This window comes from Bombina bombina, chromosome 8 (assembly GCF_027579735.1).
Source record: "Bombina bombina isolate aBomBom1 chromosome 8, aBomBom1.pri, whole genome shotgun sequence".
Classification (NCBI taxonomy): domain Eukaryota; kingdom Metazoa; phylum Chordata; class Amphibia; order Anura; family Bombinatoridae; genus Bombina; species Bombina bombina.
Window position 1 is genome coordinate 101,569,456 of NC_069506.1, and position 25,380 is coordinate 101,594,835.

The 25,380-nt window shown below is 39.7% G+C and overlaps 1 protein-coding gene across 1 annotated transcript in view; it reads right to left on the minus strand.

The window, feature by feature from the left end:
* The window catches only part of ESAM (endothelial cell adhesion molecule), a 304,262-nt gene that overhangs the window by 89,331 nt on the left and 189,551 nt on the right, over positions 1-25,380 (minus strand). Inside the window, exon 2 of the mRNA XM_053690483.1 lies at positions 9,291-9,448. Coding sequence (XP_053546458.1) covers positions 9,291-9,448 — 158 coding nt within the window. The remainder of the gene's footprint in view (positions 1-9,290; positions 9,449-25,380) is intronic.

The following is a 25,380-nucleotide window of genomic DNA, read 5'->3' on the forward strand; positions in this document are numbered from 1 at the left end:
AACCATACCTATGTACTGTAGTATATGCGAATGATACAGTGAGGGGTCAGGAATCAGTATATGCTATGAGTATAGGGACAGTGGAGAAATCTCAGACATGAGTGCACCTAAAACTGCTCGCGGATTGCACGGAGGAAACTATCTGAAAAAGAGGATTGACTTCAAACAATTTATACTATTCTAAGTGCAATACTGGAGCGGTGAAGGCCTGTCTGAGTCTCACACTACTGTCAACTATATAGTTTATAACACAAAATTAAATGCAATATTCCCAATAAGTATACTGAAAACAGACAGACATAGGGTAAGGTAGCAAAGCTCAAAACAAGTGCCTGATGCGCATTTTGCCAAACAAGGGCTTTCTCAAAGGCTAACCTGTCTTGTGAGAGCCTCACTACTGAATAGCGATAATGGACCAATCATGAGTGAGTAAACTTACACACCCTCAAGGGGATCCAATGAAAATGTCCTCCTATCATTTGATAGGCATGTGTCACGTGACTCTGCATCACCAATAGAGGGGAGTGTGTAATGATGGACCTAGTAAACATGTTAGAATAACGATATTAATATGACAAGTGATGTTGTGACAGGACAGCTTACTATCACGTAATTCGTATATATTGCCCATAGATCAACTGAGGAGATAATACACGGAAATATAAACACAAGCTGCAATTTTACCGATATCCTTATTATAGGAAATAGAAGAGGGGTATTCACTGCAATATATCTATGATATATGTAAAGTCTGTAGGAAAAGTAGGAAAAGTGCTAACTACAATGGAAACAAGAGAGATTATATTTGATCATGATATTTTGATCAATCAGCACTTGACAAAATTGCACCCTCCACTCTTCGTCGTACATCAATCACTCGACGGCAACCGTGGCACACTAAACAGACCAGATACCTTCAGCGATGCTCACGGGCTGCTGAACGGCAGTGGAGGAAATTACGCACCTGTGCTGATTTCCAACATTATAGATTCACCCTTAAGTCCTACAACTCTGCGCTCAGCCTGGCCAAACAAGTCTATTTCTCCTCCCTTGTGTCATCTCACGCATCCAACCCCAGAAAACTGTTCTCAACCTTTAACTCCCTTCTACGTTCGCCTGCCCCCCGCCCACTACCAACCTCACTGCTCAAATTATTGCTGATCACTTCAAAAATAAAATTGACATCATTAGAAAAGAGATCTGCACCCCACAAACCCAGCGATCCTACCCACCCCTTCTATTAACAAAAATCTATGCTACTTCCCTCCTGTAACAGAGGAAGAAGTCTCTGCACTTCTATCCTTGGCTCATCTCACAACCTGCCCACTTGACCCTATTCCTTCACTACTTATTCCCTCTCTCTCTGCTTCACTAACCCCTACCCTAACTCATCTCTTTAGCCAATCTCTCACTGCTGGCACATTTCCTGATACATTCAAGCATGCGTTAATCATACCAATAACTATCGACCGGTCTCAATACTTCCCTTTGCTTCATAATTATTGGAACGACTAGTCTATAATGGGCTAACTCAGTTTCTCACAACTAACTCCTTACTTGATCCACTACAATCTGGTTTCCACCCTAAACACTCAACAGAAACCGATCTTGCTAAAGTAACAAATGACCTGTTATCAGCTAAAGCAAAAGGCCATTACTCCTTACTAATTCTTCTTGACCTGTCCGCAGCTTTTGACACAGTTGACCATCCTCTCCTCCTAAAAATACTACATTCATTTGGCATCCGAGACACAGCTCTCTCCTGGTTTGCATCATATCTTTCAAACCGCTCGTTTTCAGTTTCCATTAACAACATATCTTGTGATCCTATGCCTCTCTCAGTTGGAGTACCGCAAGGCTCTGTCTTGGGCCCCTTGCTTTTCTCTCTTTATACATCCTGCCTTGGAAAACTTATAGCCTCCTTTGGATTCCAGTACCACCTATATGCTGATGATACCCAAATCTATCTTTCCTCTCCTGATATCTCTCCCTCTTTACTCAAACAGATTTCTGACTGCCTCTCTGCAATTTTCTATTGGATGTCTTCACACTAACTCCAACTGAATCTGTCCAAAACTGAGCTGCTTCTTATCCCCCCCTTCTTCGAGACATCCAACACCTGACATTTCTCTGATGGTTGGAGACTCTATTCTCAACACCTCACCCCAGGTCCGCTGCCTTGGGGTCACACTAGACTCAGAACTCACATTCAACCCACATATACAAGCGCTTACCAAATCCTGCCATTCACACCTACGCAACATTTCAAGAATTCGTCCCTTCCTTACTCAAAAAACTACAAAAATACTTATTCATTCCCTCATTTTGTCACGCATTGATTATTGCAATCTACTCCTAAATGGCCTTCCAAAACACTGGCTCTCCTCCCTCCAATCTATTATGAATGCTTCTGCTAGACTCATTCACCTAAGTCGACGATCTACATCAGCTGCTCCGCTCTACCAGTCTCTACACTGGCTCCCCATACACTCCAGAATACAATTTAAAGTATTAGCCCTAACCTACAAAGCACTCAACTGTCTAACTCCCAACTATATTTCCTCTCTCATTGTGAAATATTCCCCATCCCGTCCTCTTCGATCAACCTCTGACCTATGTCTCTACACTCCTGTTATCTCTACGTCCCACTCCCGCCTCCAAGACTTTGCACGTGCTGCTCCTGTCCTCTGGAACTCTCTACCTCGCTCCATTAGACTGTCTCCAACCTTGTATAGCCTCAGACGATCCTTGAAAACCCACCTATTCAGAGAGGCGTACCATCTCTCCTCCATCCCGCATACGAACCAAACTAATACATGTACATGAACTGCCTGACTCTCTGCTGCAAATACAACCGATGTAACAAGCTACCCCAACCTTATGTGTCTGCACCCTAAACCTATAGACTGTGAGTTCTCCGGAGCAGGGCCCTCTTCCTCCTGTACTAGATTTGTTTTTCGTTTTGTATTTTATCACAAATCTTTGTCATTGTATACCCCTATCACTGTACCCAGTGCTACGGAATTTGGCAGCGCTATACAAATAAATGATAATAATAATAATAATAATAGATGTATAACCCTTGTGTGTACAATAACTTATAGAGTGCCTGCAAAGGATTACAATACAAAAGTAGTTTTTGCACATCATATAAGGTACATAATATTAATATATGAAGAAACTCAGGCTATTAAATAGGGTCATACTAACTATACTCTAAGTATGTTACAATTCAGAATTGGTATAATGATGACACACATAGTCATTTATCTTTAGAGGAAAGTCATGGGTCAGATAAGACATATTTTAACAGAGATGACATTAACTTAAGCTTATGTTGACACAAGGAAAGAATATATATATGATGAGCGCATGATCTAAAAATGTGTTTCAAGGGTATCACCTAATCTGTGGATCAGTTATTTATAGTCCCCATATATTAGGGAATACACAATTATAGTACATATATATTTCATAATAACCAGGAATATGAGATCAATCAATGCAATCCAATATGATAGCGATATTTGGGCATTATTGGTGATAATAGTGAGGCCTCTAAAGATACGTGGCATAAATCTGTATTAACTAAAGTGGAACAATTAGTTTTCTAATGAGGAAGTCCTCTATTAGTGTATTGTTATGTGCATAATCATATCTGGTGATATCATGAAAAAGACCCCCATAGCTAAAGTTCTTCTCCTATGTTATAAGAAGGACATCCTGTCCATTATCGCTATTTAGTAGTGAGACTCTCACAAGACGGGTTAGCCTTTGAGAAAGCCCTTGTTTGACGAAATGCGCATCAGGCGCTTGTTTTGAGCTTTGCTACCTTACCCTATGTGTGTCTGTTTTCAGTATACTTATTGGGAATATTGCATTTAATTTTGTGTTATAAACTATATAGTTGACAGTAGTTTGAGACTCAGGCAGGCCTTCACCGCTCCAATATTGCACTTAGAATAGTATAAATTGTTTGAGGTCAATCCTCTTTTTCAGATAGTTTTCTCTGAGCAATCCGCGAGCAGTTTTGGGTGCACTTCTGCCTGAGATTTCTCCACTGTCCCTATACTCATAGCATATACTGATTCCTGACCCCTCACTGTATCATTCGCATATACTACAGCACATAGGTATGGTTATTACCTGGGTATTCCAGCTCTGTATTTTAATCTAAGTTTTATAAACACTATTATGGATAGTATGTATCTATCTTTTACTTTAACCATTAAATGTTAAGTTTTATTGTTTACTCGTCCTCAACTGCCCTCTATCTACTATAAAGGACAACTATATGTTATTCTGAGTGCTCTATAACTATCCGTTTTTCTCTTTTCTTGTTACTCTCTCTATTACTAGGATAGTGAGCACCCCCCATTATATAGTGTATGTATATTAATATTGTTGGGTTATCTCACCCATACACTTTAGTGTCAGATTTTTGGTACATAATTGTGTTTCTGACACTTATGGGGTTCTGATAGGATTAATTACTATTCTCCCTTTATGTATATTATACCTGACATATGGCTTTGGCATTGCTTTTTAGTAATTACAAGGCTGTTAAATGCCGCTGCGCACCACACTTGTATTATGCCCAGCAGTGATGGGGTTAATTAGGTAGCTTGTACGGAGCTTGAAGGGTTAATTTTAGCTTTAGTGTAGAGATCAGCCTCCCACCTGACACATCCCACCCCCTGATCCCTCTCAAAAAGCTCTCATCCCTCTCCCAGCCCACAATTATCCCGCCATCTTAAGTACTGGCAGAAAGTCTGCCAGTACTAAAATGAAAGGTTTTTTTTTATTTTTTTAAAAAATTAAGTAAATCAAATTCTGCTGTGTAGGATCCCCCCTTATCCCCCAACCTCCCTGTTCCCCCCTAAAGAGCTCTCTAACCCTCCCCCCACTAACTATTCTCCACCATTTTGGGTACTGGCAGCTGTCTATCGATACCCACTTTGAAATAAATCTTACTTTTTTTTTTTTTAAATCCCTCACTTTTTCTGTAGTGTAGCTGCCCCCTCCATACCCTACCCCCTCCCAGATCACTTTTATAAAGTATCCCCCTTCTCTGCCACCCACCATCCTCTCCCAGTACTCTATTCCACCACAGTTTTTTTTAATATGGTTAGATCGCGGGTGCGTGTGCACGCGCACCTACTCCTCACCTCCTGCGCGCGCTCCCGGCATTGAAGGAAGGAAGGAAGTTCGCCAGGGATGAGCCACCCACCCGCCTCCCTACAGCTGCTCCCACCCAGCAATGATTGGCACCATCGCTGGCCAATGCAGAGAGGGCCACAGAGTGGCCCTCTCTGCATCGGTGTGCCTAAAAAGGTATTGCAGTGATGACTCAATATCGAGGCATCACGGCAATACCTTGAAAGAGGCTGGAATGCGTCGCTAAGAGGTTAAAATACTTACATTTTTATCTTGAAAGCCGCTCCAGTGCTTCCCCCGCCCGTTGCAAGCCTCTTCATATGTCAAAAATGACGATTCCGGCTTCCTCCAATCACAGCGTTGTCTCAGGCAATGATACCCCTGGGGGGAAGCCATGATTGGAGGGTGCCGTATTTGTTATTGCTGACGTATGAAGTGACGAGCGGCAGGAGGGGGAATCGCTGAAGCGATTTGCTAATGTTCACTGGCTGATACAGGATCAGGGATAAACTGTGTGTGTGTATATATATATATATATATATATATATATATATATATATACAACCACAATTCCGAAAAATTTGGGACACTATGGAGAAAAAAAAAGTCATTTCAAAATTCAATTCACCCTGTACTATATTGAAAACACATTATTAACACATCATTTGATGTTTTGCTTTATGAATTTAATGTATTTTTTAAAACATACACTCATTTCAAATCTGATGACTGCAACACACTCCAAAAAAGTTGGGACAGTCACCTTTTCTTTTAATAACACTTATTAAGCATTTAGGCACTGAAGAAACCAGTTGGTTAAGTTTAGCAAGTAGAATTTCCCCCCATTCATCCATTTTGCATGTCTTCAGCTGCGCAACTGTACAGGGCCTTCGTTGCCTTATTTTGCACTTCATAATGCGCCACACATTCTCAATCAGAAAAAGTTCAGGACTGTAGGCAGGCCATGCTAGCACCCGCACTCTCTGCTTACGCAACCATGTGTTTGTAATCCGGGCAGAATGTGATTTGGCGTTGTACTGCTGGAAAATGCAGGGACATCCCTGGAGAAGACGATGTCTGGATGGCAGCATATGTTGCTCCAAAATGTATACATATCTTTCTTCATCAATGGTGCCCTCACAGATGTGCAAGTTACCCATGCCATGAACACTGACACACCTCCAAACCATGACAGACTCTGGCTTTTGGACCTGACACTGATAACAGCTTGGATGGTCCTTTTCCTCTTTGGCCTGGAGAATACGACTGTTTTTTTCCAAAAACTATTTGAAATGTTGACTCGTCGGACCACAAAACAAGATTCCACTGTGCTCATGTCCATTTCAGATGAGACCGAGCCCATAGAAGTCATTGGCGCTTCTGGACAGTGTTGATGTATGGCTTCTGCTATGCATAGTATGGTGTTGACTGACAAAGGTTTACCAAAGTATTCTGGAGCCCCTTTCAGGATATCCATTACACAGACTCATGATGGTTTTTGAGACAGTGACATCTGAGGGATCGGAGAGCATGAGTATTCACAAGTGGTTTTTGGCCTTGGCCTCTACGCACCAAGATTTGATCAGATTCCTCCAATCTTTTAATTATATTGTGCACTGTAGTAGGTGAAATGCCCAAAATCCTACTCATTTGTCTTTGGAGAATGTTGTTCTCAAAGTGTTGGATTATTAGTTGACCCATCCTTGCTCTTGAAGGACTAGGCCTTTTTTGAAGGTTTCTTATATACTATGATTACACGATTACCTCACCTGTTTTACATCACCTTCTCATTTGAATGTGTCACGCTATTAGTCCTAAATTGCCCCTGTCCCCACTTTTTTGGAACGTGTTGCAGTCATCAGATTTGAAAAGAGTGTATATCTATCTATATATCTATCTATATATACACATATATGCACACACATACACTTTATGGCCAAAAGTATGTGGATGCCCAAAAGTATGTGGATGCCCTTACTGATTGTTGATTTCGGGTGTTTAAGCCACACCCATTGCTAACAGCTGCATAAAATCCAGCACATAACCATGAAATCTCCATAGACAAACACTGACATTATAATGGGTCATACTGAAGAACTTAGTGACTTTAAACACGGCACTGTTATAGGATGCCACTGTTGCCGCAAGCCAGTTTTTCTGTCCTGCTAGATCTGTCCCAGCCAGTTGTAGTGCTATTATTGTGATCTAGAAGAATTTAATAGCAGCAATAACCCAACCACAAAGTGGTAGACCACACAAACTCACAGAGTGGGGCTGCCTAGTGCTGAAGCACATTTTCCAGGGGTGTGTGGAAAAAATAAAAATATGTTCCAACAATAATATATTTAATATAGACTAATGCCTATATATAATTGTATATGATAATTTACATTTTAAGTGGGGCATCTGCACTCTCTTACCTCCCCTTGTGAGTATGCATGATGAGGGGATATAGTTAAAGGGATACTAAACCCCAAAAAATTATTTAAAGGGCGATAATACCCAAATGTTTAAACACTTGAAAGTGATGCAGCATAGCTGTAAAAAGCTGACTAGAAAATATTACCTGAACATCTCTATGTAAAAAAGAAAGATATTTTACCTCAAAAGTTCCTCAGTAGCCACATCCCATTCTAAAGGATTTCTAAGCAGTATATTAGTGTTTCTGTCCTAGGACAGCTGAAGGGATGAGCCTCGTGCACTCTCATATTATTTCACCAATCAGGTAAAGGAAGTTTACAATGAAATCTCATGAGAGTTAAGTCAAATCTCATGAGATCACAGTAAGAGTTCATGACCTCAGCACTGCTGATGTTGATTGGCTGCTGTTCATTTCTTCATTATTATTTTTTTACCTGCAGCTGGGAGCAGGTGAAGTATAACTTTTTACACAGAACTTACTCTGCTGAGCTGAGGAGATTGTGAGGTAAAATATCTTCCTTTTTTACATAGAGATGCTCAGGTGATATTTTCCTGTCAGCTTTTTACAGTTATACTGCATCAGTTTCAAGTGATTTAGCATATAAGTATTATGTCCCTTTAATGATTCAGATAGAGCATGCCATTTTAAGCAACTTTCTAATTTACTCCTACTATCAATTTTTCTTAATTCTCTTGCTATCTTTGTTTAAAAAGCAGGAATTTAAAGCTTAGAAGCCAGCCCATTTAAGGTTCAGCACCCTGGATAGTGCTTGCTTATTGGTGGCTACATTTAGAAAACCAATAAACAAGCATAACCCATGTTCTCAACCAAAAATGGGCCGGCTCTTAAGCTTTACATTCCTGTTTTTTAAATAAAGATAGCAATAGAACAAAGAAAAATTGATAATAGGAGTAAATTAGAAAGTTGCGTAAAATTACATTTTCTAACTGAATCATTAAAGAAAAAAAATCTGGGTTTAGTGTCCCTTTAAGGTGAGGGAACAAGGTGAACTAGCAGGGTTGCCAGCTATCTCCACAAAATACTGGACGACCTGTGAGTGAGTTGGCACAATGGTAGGGGGGTCACACATTGCCCTCCAAAAGCTCTACCTTTTGATTTCACCATATATATTCTTTACAACTGAGTAATGATTTTACCCCTTGGCTGCCAGTAAGTTGCATACCAATAATGTTACCTTTTTGGCTGCCAGTGACATACATAAACAGAAGTGATTTGACCCCTCTGACTGCCCCTCACTTCTTTGTTTTACATATTTGTAAAGCATTGAGGCATATGTTTGTTTTTTTTACATTTTTACATTGAGCTCACACTCAGGGACTTTAGAAAAAAACTGGACATTTAAGTGTCCAGTATTTCTGTGAAGATTTTAGTGGGCAGCCTGCTAGTAGAATAGTCAACACTTGGCAACCCTACAGTTGTATTCACAGCAGGCACAAATAAATACACAAGGGACACTGGCACATTCATAGCAAACACCCATATGTAACAGATGCACAGATAAAACTACAGCAGACACAAAGAGCTAGCACACTGACATCTACACAGTGTGGGTGTGGAACATTTGTCCTATGCTCTCTGGCAATGACAATAAATAATAACTGAATATAATGATATTGTCTCACTTTTTTCTCCCATTTATGTACAGAAAGTCTAACAGATCAAATGGATTGTTTCTGTAATTGTAACTGACCTGAACTTCTTTTTTAGATGCTCTTTCAATGCTCCAGGTGATATATGGTGACTTGAGAGAGTTAGTGGAATACCATACGGGTAAAACAATGCTTTGTCCTTCAACAGCAATTACAGTTGTTTGTTCAACATGAACTTCCAACAGAGCAAATGAGAAATCTGCAAAAACAAGTATCAAATAATGATCATTAAAGGGAATGTTTATCCACATACATATCATTGACAAGCATCAAAACATATACAAATTGTCACAACAAATGGTTACGGGCTTACCAAAGCACGAACGCTTTTTTGATGCTACACACATTAATTGTGCTTTACTTTTTATGTTTTATTTGAAATAAAAGTTAAAGGAACACTTAAGTCAAAATTAAACTTTCATGATTCACACAAAGCACACAATTTTAAACAACTTTCCAGTTCACTTCCATTATCCAAATTGTGCACAACCTTTTTATTTGCACAGTTTCTAAAGCACCCGCTCCTACTGACTGAGCATGTGCAAGAAATCAGAGAATATAGGTCAGTGATGGCTTAACTTGGCACCCCTGATGTTTCAGAACTACATTTCCCATGATGCTCAACTAGTCTACAGAGTGCCTAAGCATCTTGGTAACTGTAGTTTCAAAACATCTGGGGTGCCAAGGTTAACCATCACTGATATAGGTATATGCAATGCATTTTGCGATTGGCTGGTGGCTGTCACATGATGTAGCTAAAGGAAACATATAACTAAAATTTGTTAGAAATAAACATACTACTCATTTGAAATTCAAACTAAGTGCTTTTGCATTGATTTTTTTTATTGACAAATAACAGCCCAAAACAGAACATAGTTTAAAGATTATCATGGATAATAAAAAGAGACAGATGTGTTTTCTTTTTTTTTCCTTTTTTTAATCATGTATCACAAATAATTTTAATACAGTCATCATTGCAATTTCTTACAATTGTAGTGCACAGTAATAGAGCTGTCGTTTTTAGCAGTAATAGTTTAAAGGGACATTGTACACTAGATTTTTCTTTGCATAAATGTTTTGTAGATGATCCATTTATATAGTGAGTGTTTTTGTAACAATGTATAGTTGTGCTTATTTTTAATAACATTGTGCTGATTTTCAGACTCCTAAGCAAGCCCCAAAGTGTTAGATGTGTGTGTGTGTGTAATGTGTAGTGTAGTGGGTGTGTGTTGTGTATTATGTTAACCTTTGAAACTGTAACATTATTAGTCTCACAGAGCAAGTCAAGGAATTCCACAGAACCAGTGCAGTCTGGGAAAAGTCCTGTAAACTGGTATGTGAGGTATAAAAATGGAAACAAATATGTCAGAGAACGAATAAAGGGATGGGTGGGGCAAGATTTAGAGATAAGGACAGAAATAAGGTGTGGTGTCACTGAGGGCTTTATAGGTGAAAGTCACAATTTGTAATTATTTTCTTGACATTGGTAAGGCAGTGAAGGGAATGACAGGTGCAGCAGATGAGGAGCGGTGGGTAGGATTTTGACAGAAAAATTCATGAGATTGCACTGGGCTCAGCCTGCAGGTTAGATGATGATGACATTGCAGTAGTAAAGGCAGGATATGATAAGTGAGTAGGTTAGATTTGTAACTGCATCTCATGTGAGAAAGCTGCACATATTTGGAGGTAAATTTAGGGACCAAGAGAGGATCAACTGATAACAGTGCTGTCTTCATTTTTATTGAGAAACTAAGTAAATGGAATATATAAACCAATGTCCACACACAGTCTTAAACACATATGCACATACACACACATACACTCACATACACACATACGCGCATGCACATACATACACACAGACATACACACATATGCGCACGCATACACACACACACAGACATACAGACAGACACATGCACACACAGACATGCACACATACATACGCGTATGCATCCAAACACATACACACATACGCACATGCATACACATACACACACTCGCATACACACATACGCGGTTGCACATACATACACACAGACACATACACATGCACACACACAGACATATGCGCATGTACATACATACACAGACAAACGCGCACACATACACACATACACACACAGACAGACACACACACATATGCGCATGCATACACACACAGACACACACACAGACATACACACATGCGCATGCATACACATACACACACAGACACACACACAGACATACACACATATGCGCATGCATACACACACTCGCATACACACATACGCGGTTGCACATACAAACACACAGACACATACACACACACACAGACATACACGCATACATACACAGATACACACAGACATACAAATACACACACACACAGACATACACACACAGACATACACACATGCGTGCATGTACACACATACATAGACACACCACACACTTTGGGGTAGATTCAACAAACAGTGGATGCTGTTTTCTACACCCATCATTTCCAGCTCGCCAGAAACGTAAGTTAAGAAGCAGCAGTCATAAGGCTGCTGTCCCTTAACTTGTCCGCCACCTTTTAGGTCGGGATGATTGACACCCCCTGCTAGCCGCCGATTGTCCGCCGGTGAGCAGGGGGCGGCATTGCACAAGCATTTCACTAGAAAACTACAGACACCAACACAGGTACACAGACATACACAGACACACACATACAAACACATGCACACAAATGCACACACAGACAGACATAAGTACACACATACAGACACACTGGGAAATTAGATCACTCCCTTTATGGCAGCTGTTGCTAATTGTATATCTTTTTTCATTCACTGTGCAGTATTTACAATCCTGCCCACCTGCCTACCACTCACAAGAGACCACAAAATCAAAGTAAGATCACATCCATCCTCGCTGCAGGAAAACGCTCTCCATGAGCTTCAGCATTAAGGAGGCAGGGAAGTCAAAATTAAAATCTAATGATTCGGATGGAGAGTACACAATTATATCTCTTTCTCTTGGCAATTAGGGAAAGATGTGTAGCAGTGTTAGCATTGAAAAATCTGCAGTCAAATTGCATAAAAAAGGAGCAAATTAAAAAAATGAAACTATTTTGCAAATGAAATAAAGGATACCAAAAGGGAGAGGTAAATTGGATTTTTTTTTAAATTGTACACTCGGAAAGTTTCATTTAGATTTCCATATCTTTTTAAAAGGACATTATATATATATATTGTAGTTACAAGACATTTTGTTGTCTTGCTATGGAATAAAATATTGGCTAAATATAAACATTTTGCTACAATATTTTTTCAAAAGCCATACTCCATCCACATCCTTGCCTCATATTAAGGAGGCAATCCAGGCTTGAGTCTGTAACTGGCAAGGTTAGACATTGTGATTATGTTAGTATAAGTGCATTGTTACACTTAGATGTTACATGCTAAGGCCAATTAGGAAATGATGTGTAGCAGTCAAATTGCATGAAAAAGGAGAAAATAAAAAAATGAAACTATATTGCAAATTTGTTTAAATACACATAACTACACATTATATAAACAAAAATCTAAAGGTATTTACTGTCACTTTAAACAAAAATAATAAAGTAATGAAGTACTATGCTTCAAATTACAGTTAATGACACACTAAATAATTATTTCGGTTAAAATAGATGTGTATATATATATATTTTATTCAATATTTTTAATCATGATGCAGTTTATCTAACTCCATAACCGCACAAGATATATATTAAAACAAAAAATGGCAACAATGTTTGAATACAAAACTGCTTGCTGGGTAACAATTTATCTAATCGCTTGTTAAATTAATCTATGTATGGTTTCACTGCACAGTACATTCCTGTGTTCCTTTTCATTCTAAAAAGAAGTTTAATACAAAAAATTCCTAACCTTTTGAAGATTACTGGCTCCTTTCAAATTATATAAACCAACAGCAATTTTTAGACTTTGCAATCTCAAAACTGCTGATTACTAGAATGAGTTTGTAAAACGACTATCAATGTAACAATATTGTATGAAAACAGGGATTTCAAAATCTCTATTTCTCAAGTATTTAGAATGGTTCTGGTTTTAAATGTATTTCTCTTTAGACAACTTACTAAATAAATATTTAAAGGGATAGTAAACCCCAAATTTTTCTTTTATGATTCAGATAGAACATACAATTTTAAACAACTTTCCAATTTAATTCTATTATCAAATTTTCTTCATTCTCTTGTTATCCATTGCTGAAGGGACAGCATTGCACTACTGACAGCTATCTGAATACATCTAGTTAGCCAATCACAAGAGACAAATGTGTGCAGGCACCAATTAGCAACAGCTCCCACTAGTGTATGATATGTGCGTATTCATTTTTTAACAAGAGATACTAAGAGAACAATGCACATTTATAAATAAAAGTGAATATAAAAGTGTCTTAAAATGACATGCTCTATCTGACTTATGCAAGTTTAATTTTGACTTGCTATCCCTTTAAGCAAACTTCCAGAAATGTAATCTTTTTAAAGGGACATTAAAGTCAAAATTAAACTTTCATGGTGCATATACAGCCTACAGTTTTATTTCTTTTTCTATTTACTTCTGTTATCTAATTTGCTTTATTCTCTTATCCTTTGCCGAAAATCATACTTAGGTAGGCTCAGTAGCAGTAATGGGCTACTGTGAGCTTGCTGCTCTTACTATCGCTTAAAAGTCTACTACTGGCTCTTTTATTTGTTCAAGATGGTCTCTGGGTATTTACCCACTGACTTGCTCTCAATGGTCAAAAAGTAGTGGTACTCCTACAATATGCTAGGAACTACTGTTAATATTTTATAAGGAAACAGACAACACTGTGGGACTTCAGTAGAGTTTTATGGGCTCCAAACCATGTTTACAGAAAATACTGAAATGCTGCTGGCAAAATTTATCCTGAAATGATTCATTTTCAATGTAGAAATAAGAGTATTTTTCTCTTTGTATTTTTTATGTCCCTAAAGTTTATTCATGTAAAAAAATATATATATATACTATTATATTAAAGGCCAAGTGTGTTTGTCCGAAGCTGTCATGCGCAATAGAGACAGCACAAGGACAAACACACCTGTCCTTACCTGACAATCCATGCTGTTTGTGGTGAAAGTGGGCGTGACAGGGCGGGGGCGTGGACATGGCCGGGCAGGACCGCTATGGTCGGGGGCGTGGTCGGGAATGGCGGGGGCATGGCCGGGCACAGTCGGCGCGACAGAGAGGGGAGAGAAATAGAAAGATAGGGGGAGAGACAAAAAGAGATAGGAAAGAGATAAAGAGAGGGGAGAGAGAGCAAAAGAGAGGGGAGAGAGACAGAGCAAAATAGAGGGGGGAGAGAGACAGAGCAAAAGAGAGGGGGGAGAGAGAGCAAAAAAAGAGAGACAGAGCAAAAGAGAGGGGGAGAGAGAGAACAAAAGAGAGGGGGGAGAGAGAGCAAAATAGAGGGGGGAGAGAGAGCAAAATAGAGGGGGGAGAGAGAGAGCAAAAGAGAGGGGGAGAGAGAGAGCAAAAGAGAGGGGGAGAGAGAGAGAGCAAAAGAGAGGTGGAGCGAGAGAGAGCGCAAAAGAGAGGGGGAGAGAGCGCAAAAGAGAGGGGGATAGAGCACAAAAGAGTGGGGGAGAGAGCACAAAAGAGAGGGGGAGGGACCGCAAGGGGTGGGACCGCTGTACTGCAAAAAATTGTCCGTGTGAACGGGCTTTAGGACTAGTGTGTGTGTATATATATATATATATATATATATATATATATACACACATATATACACACAGTATATGTATAAAAATGTATTTATTTGGTATTGTCGAAAAACAATTTGCGCACGGTTATAATTTTAAGGTTTAAAGTGGAACTATAGACAGCTTATAATTGAGAGAGGACGAGCAGCGATAGCTGTAGAACTGGCTTAGGTTTTATAGGTCAAATCATTTAAACGTGTGAGCAGACACATGACAAAATCAGTACAGTTGAATGCTGATATATGCAACATACAAGTAATACATTAACATTAATGTCTCACTTCAATTGCTCCCTTGTGAATATAAAGCAGCAAATTTTCTTTTTGCTTTTGAGATTTTGAAAATAATGTAAACATACCTGTGTTGCAGCCTTCTGATTGACCACTTTGCTTTGCCTTTTCTTTTTTTTTTTAAAGAAGAAGAAAGCCAAATCAAACAGCCAAATTCAGAGGCTATAACACCCAAGCATTTGAGAGGACATAACAGGTTTTTGAAATGCAAATACAGTTCAGATTTCTTTAAAAGTAATTTTGGCAATACCCATATGTATGTTGGTAATTCAAGCATTCATGAGTGCATACCTCACAACGTTTATGGCTGGGTATCTGGGATTCAGGTGGTTGAGGGTGCCAATCAAAGTTTTTTAGCTGGGACTGTGGCGGGGGGGGGGGGGGTTGTCTGTGTGGTTTGTGGGGGTGGCTAAGGGAAATCCTGCAAACTGGGACATATGTTGGAAGATCTGATGAATAGATGTGTGTACCACATTATTAACAGCAATTCACACACTAGGCAAAAGTTCTTGAAAACATAAATATACCACAAACATTATTCTAACCAAATCTGAAATACACTGCTTTAAGGTTAATTCATGCCCAAAGATTAATGGAGAAGCAAAGATGATTTGACAATTAGTGGAAAAAATAGGGTGAGATATTTTTGTCAGTAAAGGATTGGACAAGGCACTTAAAGGGATATTAAAGTAATATTTTATTTGTTGCATCAAAATGAGGGTATTTTACAATACAGTTTTATTTGTAGGACAAAAGTAAAAATGATAGCAAAGCCAAAAGTAAATTTGTATGAGTCAGACAGAGCATGTAATTTTACAACACTTTTTTTTTCACTTCTATTTACTTTGTTATCTTGGTATCCTTTGTTTTAGAAGACTATTATTATTACCAGTTATTTTTAGTGCACCAATAGATTCAGCATTACTATAAACACAGGTAGCATTTATAGGAGACAAATGGGTAGTTCTTTTGACAGACTTGTATTTTAGCCAATCAGTGCTGACTCCAAGGTAACTCCATGGAAGTGAGCACAATGTTATCTATATGGCACACATGAACTAGCGATGTCTAGCTGTGAAAAACTGTCAAAATGCACTGAAATAAGTGTCAGCCTTCAAGGGCTTAGAAATTAGCATATGAGCCTACCTAGGTTTAGATTTCAACAAAGAATACCAAGAGAACAAAGCAAATTTCTCCAACATAGGTGTGTCCGGTCCACGGCGTCATCCTTACTTGTGGGATATTCTCTTCCCCAACAGGAAATGGCAAAGAGTCCCAGCAAAGCTGGTCACATGATCCCTCCTAGGCTCCGCCCACCCCAGTCATTCTCTTTGCCGTTGCACAGGCAACATCTCCACGGAGATGGTTAAGAGTTTTTTGGTGTTTAAATGTAGTTTTTATTCTTCAATCAAGTGTTTGTTATTTTAAAATAGTGCTGGTATGTACTATTTACTCTGAAACAGAAAAAAGATGAAGATTTCTGTTTGTAAGAGGAAGATGATTTTAGCAGAAGTTACTAAAATCGATTGCTGTTTCCACACAGGACTGTTGAGATGAAGTAACTTCAGTTGGGGGAAACAGTTGGCAGACTTTTCTGCTTAAGGTATGACTGGCCATATTTCTAACAAGACTATGTAATGCTGGAAGGCTGTCATTTCTCCTTATGGGGACCGGTAAGCCATTTTCTTAGTTAAATAAAAGAATAAAGGGCTTCATAAGGGCTTAAAAAACTGGTAGACATTTTTCTGGGCTAAAACGATTGCTTTGCTAGGCATATTTTGCAGATTCTAACTATTAATGGTTATTATAATCTTGGGGATTGTTTAGAAAAACGGCAGGCACTGTGTTGGACACCTTTTTCAGATGGGGGCCTTTTCTAGTTATAGACAGAGCCTCATTTTCGCGCCACTAATGCGCAGTTGTTTTTGGAGAGCAAGGCATGCAGATGCATGTGTGAGGAGCTAAGAATCACTGAAAAAGCTTATAGAAGGCATCATTTGGTATCGTATTCCCCTCTGGGCTTGGTTGGGTCTCAGCAAAGCATATAGCTGGGACTGTATAGGGGTTAAATGTAAAAACGGCTCCGGTTCCGTTAATTTAAGGGTTAAAGCTCTGAAATTTGGTGTGCAATACTTTTAAGGCTTTAAGACACTGTGGTGAAATTTTGGTGAATTTTGAACAATTCCTTCATACTTTTTCACATATTCAGTAATAAAGTGTTTTCAGTTTGAAATTTAAAGTGACAGTAACGGTTTTATTTTAAAACGTTTTTTGTGCTTTGTTGACAAGTTTAAGCCTGTTTAACATGTCTGTACCATCAGATAAGCTATGTTCTATATGTATGAAAGCCAAGGTGTCTCCCCATTTAAATTTATGTGATAATTGTGCCATAGTGTCCAAACAAAGTAGGGACAGCAATGCCACAGATAATGATATTGCCCAAGATGATTCCTCAAATGAGGGGAGTAAACATGATACTACATCATCCCCTTCTGTGTCTACACCAGTTTTGCCCACACAAGAGGCCCCTAGTACATCTAGTGCGCCAATTCTTATTACCATGCAACAATTAACGGCTGTAATGGATAACTCTATAGCAAACATTTTATCCAAAATGCCTACTTATCAGAGAAAGCGCGATTGCTCTGTTTTAAACACTGAAGAGCAAGAGGACGCTGATGATAACTGTTCTGACATACCCTCACACCAATCTGAAGGGGCCATGAGGGAGGTTTTGTCTGAGGGAGAAATTTCAGATTCAGGAAAAATTTCTCAACAAGCTGAACCTGATGTTGTGACATTTAAATTTAAATTAGAACATCTCCGCGCACTGCTTAAGGAGGTATTATCTACTCTGGATGATTGTGACAATTTGGTCATTCCAGAGAAATTATGTAAGATGGACAAATTCCTAGAGGTTCCGGTGCCCCCCGACGCTTTTCCTATACCCAAGCGGGTGGCGGACATAGTAAATAAAGAGTGGGAAAGGCCCGGCATACCTTTTGCCCCCCCCCCCTATATTTAAGAAATTATTTCCTATAGTCGACCCCAGAAAGGACTTATGGCAGACAGTCCCCAAGGTCGAGGGGGCGGTTTCTACTCTAAACAAACGCACTACTATTCCTATCGAAGATAGTTGTGCTTTCAAAGATCCTATGGATAAAAAATTAGAGGGTTTGCTTAAAAAGATTTTTGTTCAGCAAGGTTACCTTCTACAACCAATTTCATGCATTGTTCCTGTCACTACGGCAGCGTGTTTCTGGTTCGAGGAACTAGAAAAGTCGCTCAATAAAGAATCTTCGTATGAGGAGGTTATGGACAGAGTTCAAGCACTTAAATTGGCTAACTCTTTTATTTTAGATGCCGCTTTGCAATTAGCTAGATTAGCGGCGAAAAATTCAGGGTTTGCTATCGTGGCGCGCAGAGCGCTTTGGCTAAAGTCTTGGTCAGCGGATGTGTCTTCCAAGACAAAATTGCTTAACATCCCTTTCAAGGGTAAAACATTATTTGGACCTGATTTGAAAGAGATTATTTCAGACATCACTGGGGGAAAGGGCCACGCCCTCCCACAGGATAGGTCTTTTAAGGCTAAAAATAAGCCTAATTTTCGTCCCTTTCGCAGAAACGGACCAGCCTCTAATTCTACATCCTCTAAGCAAGAGGGTAATTCTTCACAACCCAAACCAGCCTGGAGAACAATGCAAGGCTGGAACAAGGGTAAGCAGGCCAAGAAGCCTACCACTGCTACCAAAACAGCATGAAGGGATGGCCCCCGATCCGGGACCGGATCTGGTGGGGGGCAGACTTTCTCTCTTTGCTCAGGCTTGGGCAAAAGATGTTCAGGATCCTTGGGTGCTAGAAATAGTTTCTCAAGGTTATCTCCTGGAATTCAAGGAACTACCCCCAACGGGAAGGTTCCACAGGTCTCAATTATCTTCAAACCAAATAAAAAGACAGGCATTCTTACATTGTGTAGAAGACCTGTTAAAGATGGGAGTGATTCATCCAGTTCCAATAAGAGAACAAGGGATGGGTTTTTATTCCAACCTGTTCATAGTTCCCAAAAAAGAGGGAACATTCAGACCAATTTTGGATCTCAAGATCCTAAACAAATTTCTCAAGGTTCCATCGTTCAAAATGGAAACTATTCGAACGATCCTACCTACTATCCAGGAAAATCAATTTATGACTACCGTGGATTTAAAGGATGCGTACCTACATATTCCTATCCACAAGGAACATCATCAGTTCCTAAGGTTCGTTTTTCTGGACAAGCATTACCAGTTTGTGGCACTTCCATTCGGATTAGCCACTGCTCCAAGGATTTTCACAAAGGTACTAGGGTCCCTTCTAGCGGTTCTAAGACCAAGGGGCATTGCAGTAGTACCTTACTTGGACGACATCCTGATTCGAGCGTCGTCTCTGTCAAAAGCAAAGGCTCATACGGACATCGTCCTAGCCTTTCTCAGATCTCACGGATGGAAAGTGAACAAAGAAAAAAGTTCTCTGTCCCCGTCAACAAGAGTTCCCTTCTTGGGAACAATAATAGATTCCTTAGAAATGAGGATTTTTCTGACAGAGGTCAGAAAATCAAAAATTCTAAGCTCTTGTCAAGTACCTCATTCTGTTCTTCGTCCTTCCATAGCGCAGTGCATGGAAGTAATAGGATTGATGGTTGCAGCAATGGACATAGTTCCTTTTGCACCAATTCATCTAAGACCATTACAAATGTGCATGCTCAGACAGTGGAATGGGGATTATACAGACTTGTCTCCGACGATTCAAGTAGATCAAAAGACCAGAGATTCACTCCGTTGGTGGCTGACCCTGGACAATCTGTCACAGGGAATGAGCTTCCGCAGACCAGAGTGGGTCATTGTCACGACCGACGCCAGCCTGGTGGGCTGGGGTGCGGTCTGGGAACCCCTGAAAGCTCAGGGTCTATGGTCTCGGGAAGAATCTCTTCTCCCGATAAACATTCTGGAACTGAGAGCAATATTCAATGCTCTCAAAGCTTGGCCTCAACTAGCAAAGGCCAAATTCTTAAGGTTTCAATCAGACAACATGACGACTGTTGCATATATCAATCATCAGGGGGGAACAAGGAGTTCCCTGGCGATGGAAGAAGTGACCAAAATAATTCAATGGGCGGAGGATCACTCCTGCCACTTGTCTGCAATCCACATCCCAGGAGTGGAAAATTGGGAAGCGGATTTTCTGAGTCATCAGACATTTCATCCGGGGGAGTGGGAACTCCATCCGGAAATCTTTGCCCAAATAACTCAATTATGGGGCATTCCAGACATGGATCTGATGGCGTCTCGTCAGAACTTCAAGGTTCCTTGCTACGGGTCCAGATCCAGGGATCCCAAGGCGACTCTAGTAGATGCACTAGTAGCACCTTGGACCTTCAACCTAGCTTATGTATTCCCACCGTTTCCTCTCATTCCCAGGCTGGTAGCCAGGATCAATCAGGAGAGGGCTTCGGTGATCTTGATAGCTCCTGCGTGGCCACGCAGGACTTGGTATGCAGACCTGGTGAATATGTCATCGGCTCCACCATGGAAGCTACCTTTGAGACAGGACCTTCTTGTTCAAGGTCCATTCGAACATCCGAATCTGGTTTCCCTCCAACTGACGGCTTGGAGATTGAACGCTTGATTTTATCAAAGCGTGGGTTTTCAGATTCTGTAATAGATACTCTGATTCAGGCTAGAAAGCCTGTAACTAGAAAAATTTACCATAAAATATGGAAAAAATATATCTGTTGGTGTGAATCTAAAGGATTCCCATGGAACAAGATAAAGTTTCCTAAGATTCTATCCTTTCTACAAGAAGGTTTGGAGAAAGGATTATCTGCAAGTTCTCTGAAGGGACAGATCTCTGCTTTATCTGTTTTACTTCACAAAAGGCTGGCAGCCGTGCCAGATGTTCAAGCATTTGTTCAGGCTCTGGTTAGAATCAAGCCTGTTTACAGACCTTTGACTCCTCCCTGGAGTCTAAATCTAGTTCTTTCAGTTCTTCAAGGGGTTCCGTTTGAACCCTTACATTCCGTAGATATTAAGTTATTATCGTGGAAAGTTTTGTTTTTGGTTGCAATTTCTTCTGCTAGAAGAGTTTCAGAGTTATCTGCTCTGCAGTGTTCTCCGCCCTATCTGGTGTTCCATGCAGATAAGGTGGTTTTGCGTACTAAGCCTGGTTTTCTTCCGAAAGTTGTTTCCAACAAAAATATTAACCAGGAGATAGTTGTACCTTCTTTGGGTCCGAATCCAGTTTCAAAGAAGGAACGTTTGTTACACAATTTGGACGTAGTCCGTGCTCTAAAATTTTATTTAGAGGCTACTAAAGATTTCAGACAAACATCTTCCTTGTTTGTTGTTTATTCTGGTAAAAGGAGAGGTCAAAAAGCGACTTCTACCTCTTTCCTTTTGGCTTAAAAGCATTATCCGATTGGCTTATGAGACTGCCGGACGGCAGCCTCCTGAAAGAATCACAGCTCACTCCACTAGGGCTGTGGCTTCCACATGGGCCTTCAAGAACGAGGCTTCTGTTGACCAGATATGTAAGGCAGCGACTTGGTCTTCACTGCACACTTTTGCCAAATTTTACAAATTTGATACTTTTGCTTCTTCGGAGGCTATTTTTGGGAGAAAGGTTTTGCAAGCTGTGGTGCCTTCCGTTTAGGTGACCTGATTTGCTCCCTCCCTTCATCCGTGTCCTAAAGCTTTGGTATTTGTTCCCACAAGTAAGGATGACGCCGTGGACCGGACACACCTATGTTGGAGAAAACAGAATTTATGCTTACCTGATAAATTACTTTCTCCAACGGTGTGTCCGGTCCACGTCCCCCCCTGGTTTTTTTAATCAGGTCTGATGAATTATTTTCTCTAACTACAGTCACCACGGTATCATATGATTTCTCCTATATATATTTCCTCCTGTCCGTCGGTCAAATGACTGGGGTGGGCGGAGCCTAGGAGGGATCATGTGACCAGCTTTGCTGGGACTCTTTGCCATTTCCTGTTGGGGAAGAGAATATCCCACAAGTAAGGATGACGCCGTGGACCGGACACACCGTTGGAGAAAGTAATTTATCAGGTAAGCATAAATTCTGTTTTAATGATAAAAGTAGATTAGAAAGTTGTTTAAAATTGTATGCCCTCTCTGAATCATGAAAGTTTAATTTTGACTAGACATTCCCTTTAGGGGAATATAAATGGGCAGGTTACCCGAGTCTCTTTCCTTGACTATACATGTGCAAACAGAGTTCATGCTATATCTGCGTATTAGATTGGTTAGCAAGGGTTATTTTGTTCTAGGAGACAGGGATATCAGTGAAAAGAAAAAAAAAACATAAATAATATGCTCATTGCACAAAATAAAACTACAATATCATAGTTGCCGACAGTCCCTTGATTTTGTTGTATGTCCCGGGATTTGTCCCCTCCAGGGCTGCAGTTGAGCTGGCGCATGTGTGACACAAGTTAATGGGGAGCGGCTGCTGGTGAGGTTGTGCGTGCAGCAAGTACTCTGCTTGATCCCTCAAGCAGATCTAGGCAGGAACTTGTAGCTGCACCGTCTGAGTTAACAATGTTTAAACTGCCACAAATCAGAAGAAAAAACATTTACAAACAGCTCCTCCCACTAGGTAAAGAGCTGTGCTGATTTGTTGTAAAAGAGGGGGGGATTACTTAGCTACTGCTGTAGATAATTATACTATTACTATCAAATGGGTGTGTTTGATAGCAGAATCGAGTGGGTGGAGCAGTTGAACAGTAGGTTGTCAATACTCCGGTAACCTTCTTGCTTGCTCTGCTGCAAAGTGCCCCTGGGATTTTTTTTAAATGTGGGCAATTATACATTATTCATTGCAATATTCTTCTCAGATATGTAGCTTACAATTTGTGTTTAACGTTCCTTTAATGTGGTAAAAGATGCTAAAGGTTTAAAGAATGGGGTGAGAGCAGCCATGCAAGATATACAATAGATATAATTTGTGGATAAAATCAACATTGGAGCTAGTTCCATTATGTTTTAAAAGTTTGTGTACAGTTGATATAACAAGCTCAATGTCAAGATTGTTTATTAATAGAAAAAATGGAAAGTAAAAGCGCTAAAGGAAAAAGAGATCCTGCTACACTCAGAATTTCCCCTCAAAGAAAAACAAACGATAGTAATTATAAAAGAAAGAGTGAGCGCTACAAGCACGGCATGGATCTAATGGGTAAATACTTTTAAATGTATAAATAAAAACCTATGTAGGAGAGTATATAAATATAATATTATAAATGACTGGATATAGACAAATGACAGACTGCAGGTAATTAAACTCTAAATGTATACAATCTAATAACACAGTCATAAAACATAAAAGGGACGTCTCCTTTACACATAAAATAGCTCCCTATAACAGTATAGAGTGGCGTATTTAGAAAATGCTGATAGCAATACTTGCATATAGAAAGGGATAAAAAATAATGAAGCCAAGGACTATGGCTCTTCAAGTAAACAATAGAAACATAAAAGTCAAGTAAAGGTACCTTTAGACGTCTGATGTCAATACATCTATAATCCTATATGACTTTGTAGGAAAATGTTACCTTAGGAGATCGGTCTTAAGGCTTACAAACAGCTTACATGCACTTTTTGGCGTTACTGGCCGTGACCTGGATGAGGCCTTTTATATTGAACTCACGTGACGCCTCTGACATCACTCAGGGAGAACGTGAAATTGCTCAATGTAGCAATAATAAGGCAATACTGTAGCGATGAAAAATAGCTGGTAAACAAATGATGCAAATGGATTGCTAGCAATGGAATGGATACAATGTATCACGGGGATCCCCGATATGCAGGTTGGTAAGATTTATTTTAGAAGATATATCTCAGATCCGTGTACTCTCTTCCCTGAAAGGAATCTTGGGGTCAGTGTAGAAGAACTTGGCGGTCACTTCCAGTGACTAGGTGCACTAAGCGGACGCTTCCAGTGGTTTGATGTACTTGCCACACTTGGCGGTCACTCCCTGTGACTGAATTACTTGGCGGTCACTATCAGTGACTGAATGGTTCTTGGCGGTCACTTCCAGTGACTGGATAGATAGAGACTTTTGCAGTGACTGATTGTATAGACGACTTTGCGGTCACAAACAGTGACTATCGATAGCAGATAGTGTCTCCATAAGCTGTAACGGATAATAATGTATCACTTTCCCAATGGAAATTCCTCAGGATAAGGTATAATCCTTTAGTGAACAATGATACAGGATTTAAAGGTGACAAAATGTCTAGGTCAACGCGTTTCGCCCTTAGGCTTTATCAAGACATGTTTGCCTGTGTCACCTTGTTGGCTTTTTAAACACCTCTCACTCTCCTGATTGGATGAAAAGTTTTGTCAATTTAAGGTGGTATGGATATATTTTTGACTTTGTTCCTGTCTTAAGGTGGATGTGTCATCCATTAGCCTTATGTCATGTTTGTCCATATTTTACCATCAGACACATAGTTTATTCATTTCAGTTAATACACGCATGAAACCAATAAAAAATGTTAGATGCCTATTAGACAATAAAATTTAGAAATAAAATTTAGACAATTTTAAAAAGATAAAATGTTAAAAAATATTGCCAACAGATTATATGAAAGGGGAAATATCCAGATCTGAATTCAGTCCTACTGGATGTAGCGTATCCATATTATAAATCATTTGTGCCTCTAGTTTTAAAAGTTGTTTTTCTAAGTTGCCTCCTCTCCAGTTTTGTTTAACCTTTAATAAGCCCCATAATCTAAAATGTTTGAGCTTATTTTTATGAACTTTTTAAAAATGTGAGTATAAATGTGTGTCAAGATTGCCCCTGTCAATGCATGAAAGATGTTCCCTGGTCCTTTCTTGGAGGATTCTTGTCGTTTCCCCGATATAATATTTTTCACATAAGCATTCAATAATGTAAATAACCCCTTTGTCCTGGCATCTTATGGTATCTTTAATTTTTAGTTTGAAATTGTTTACATCTATTTCTTTTATTTTGCAGCTATATTTGCATGATCTACATCCAAAGCAGGGGAAGAAGCCCATTAATTTGTTGCCTCCTA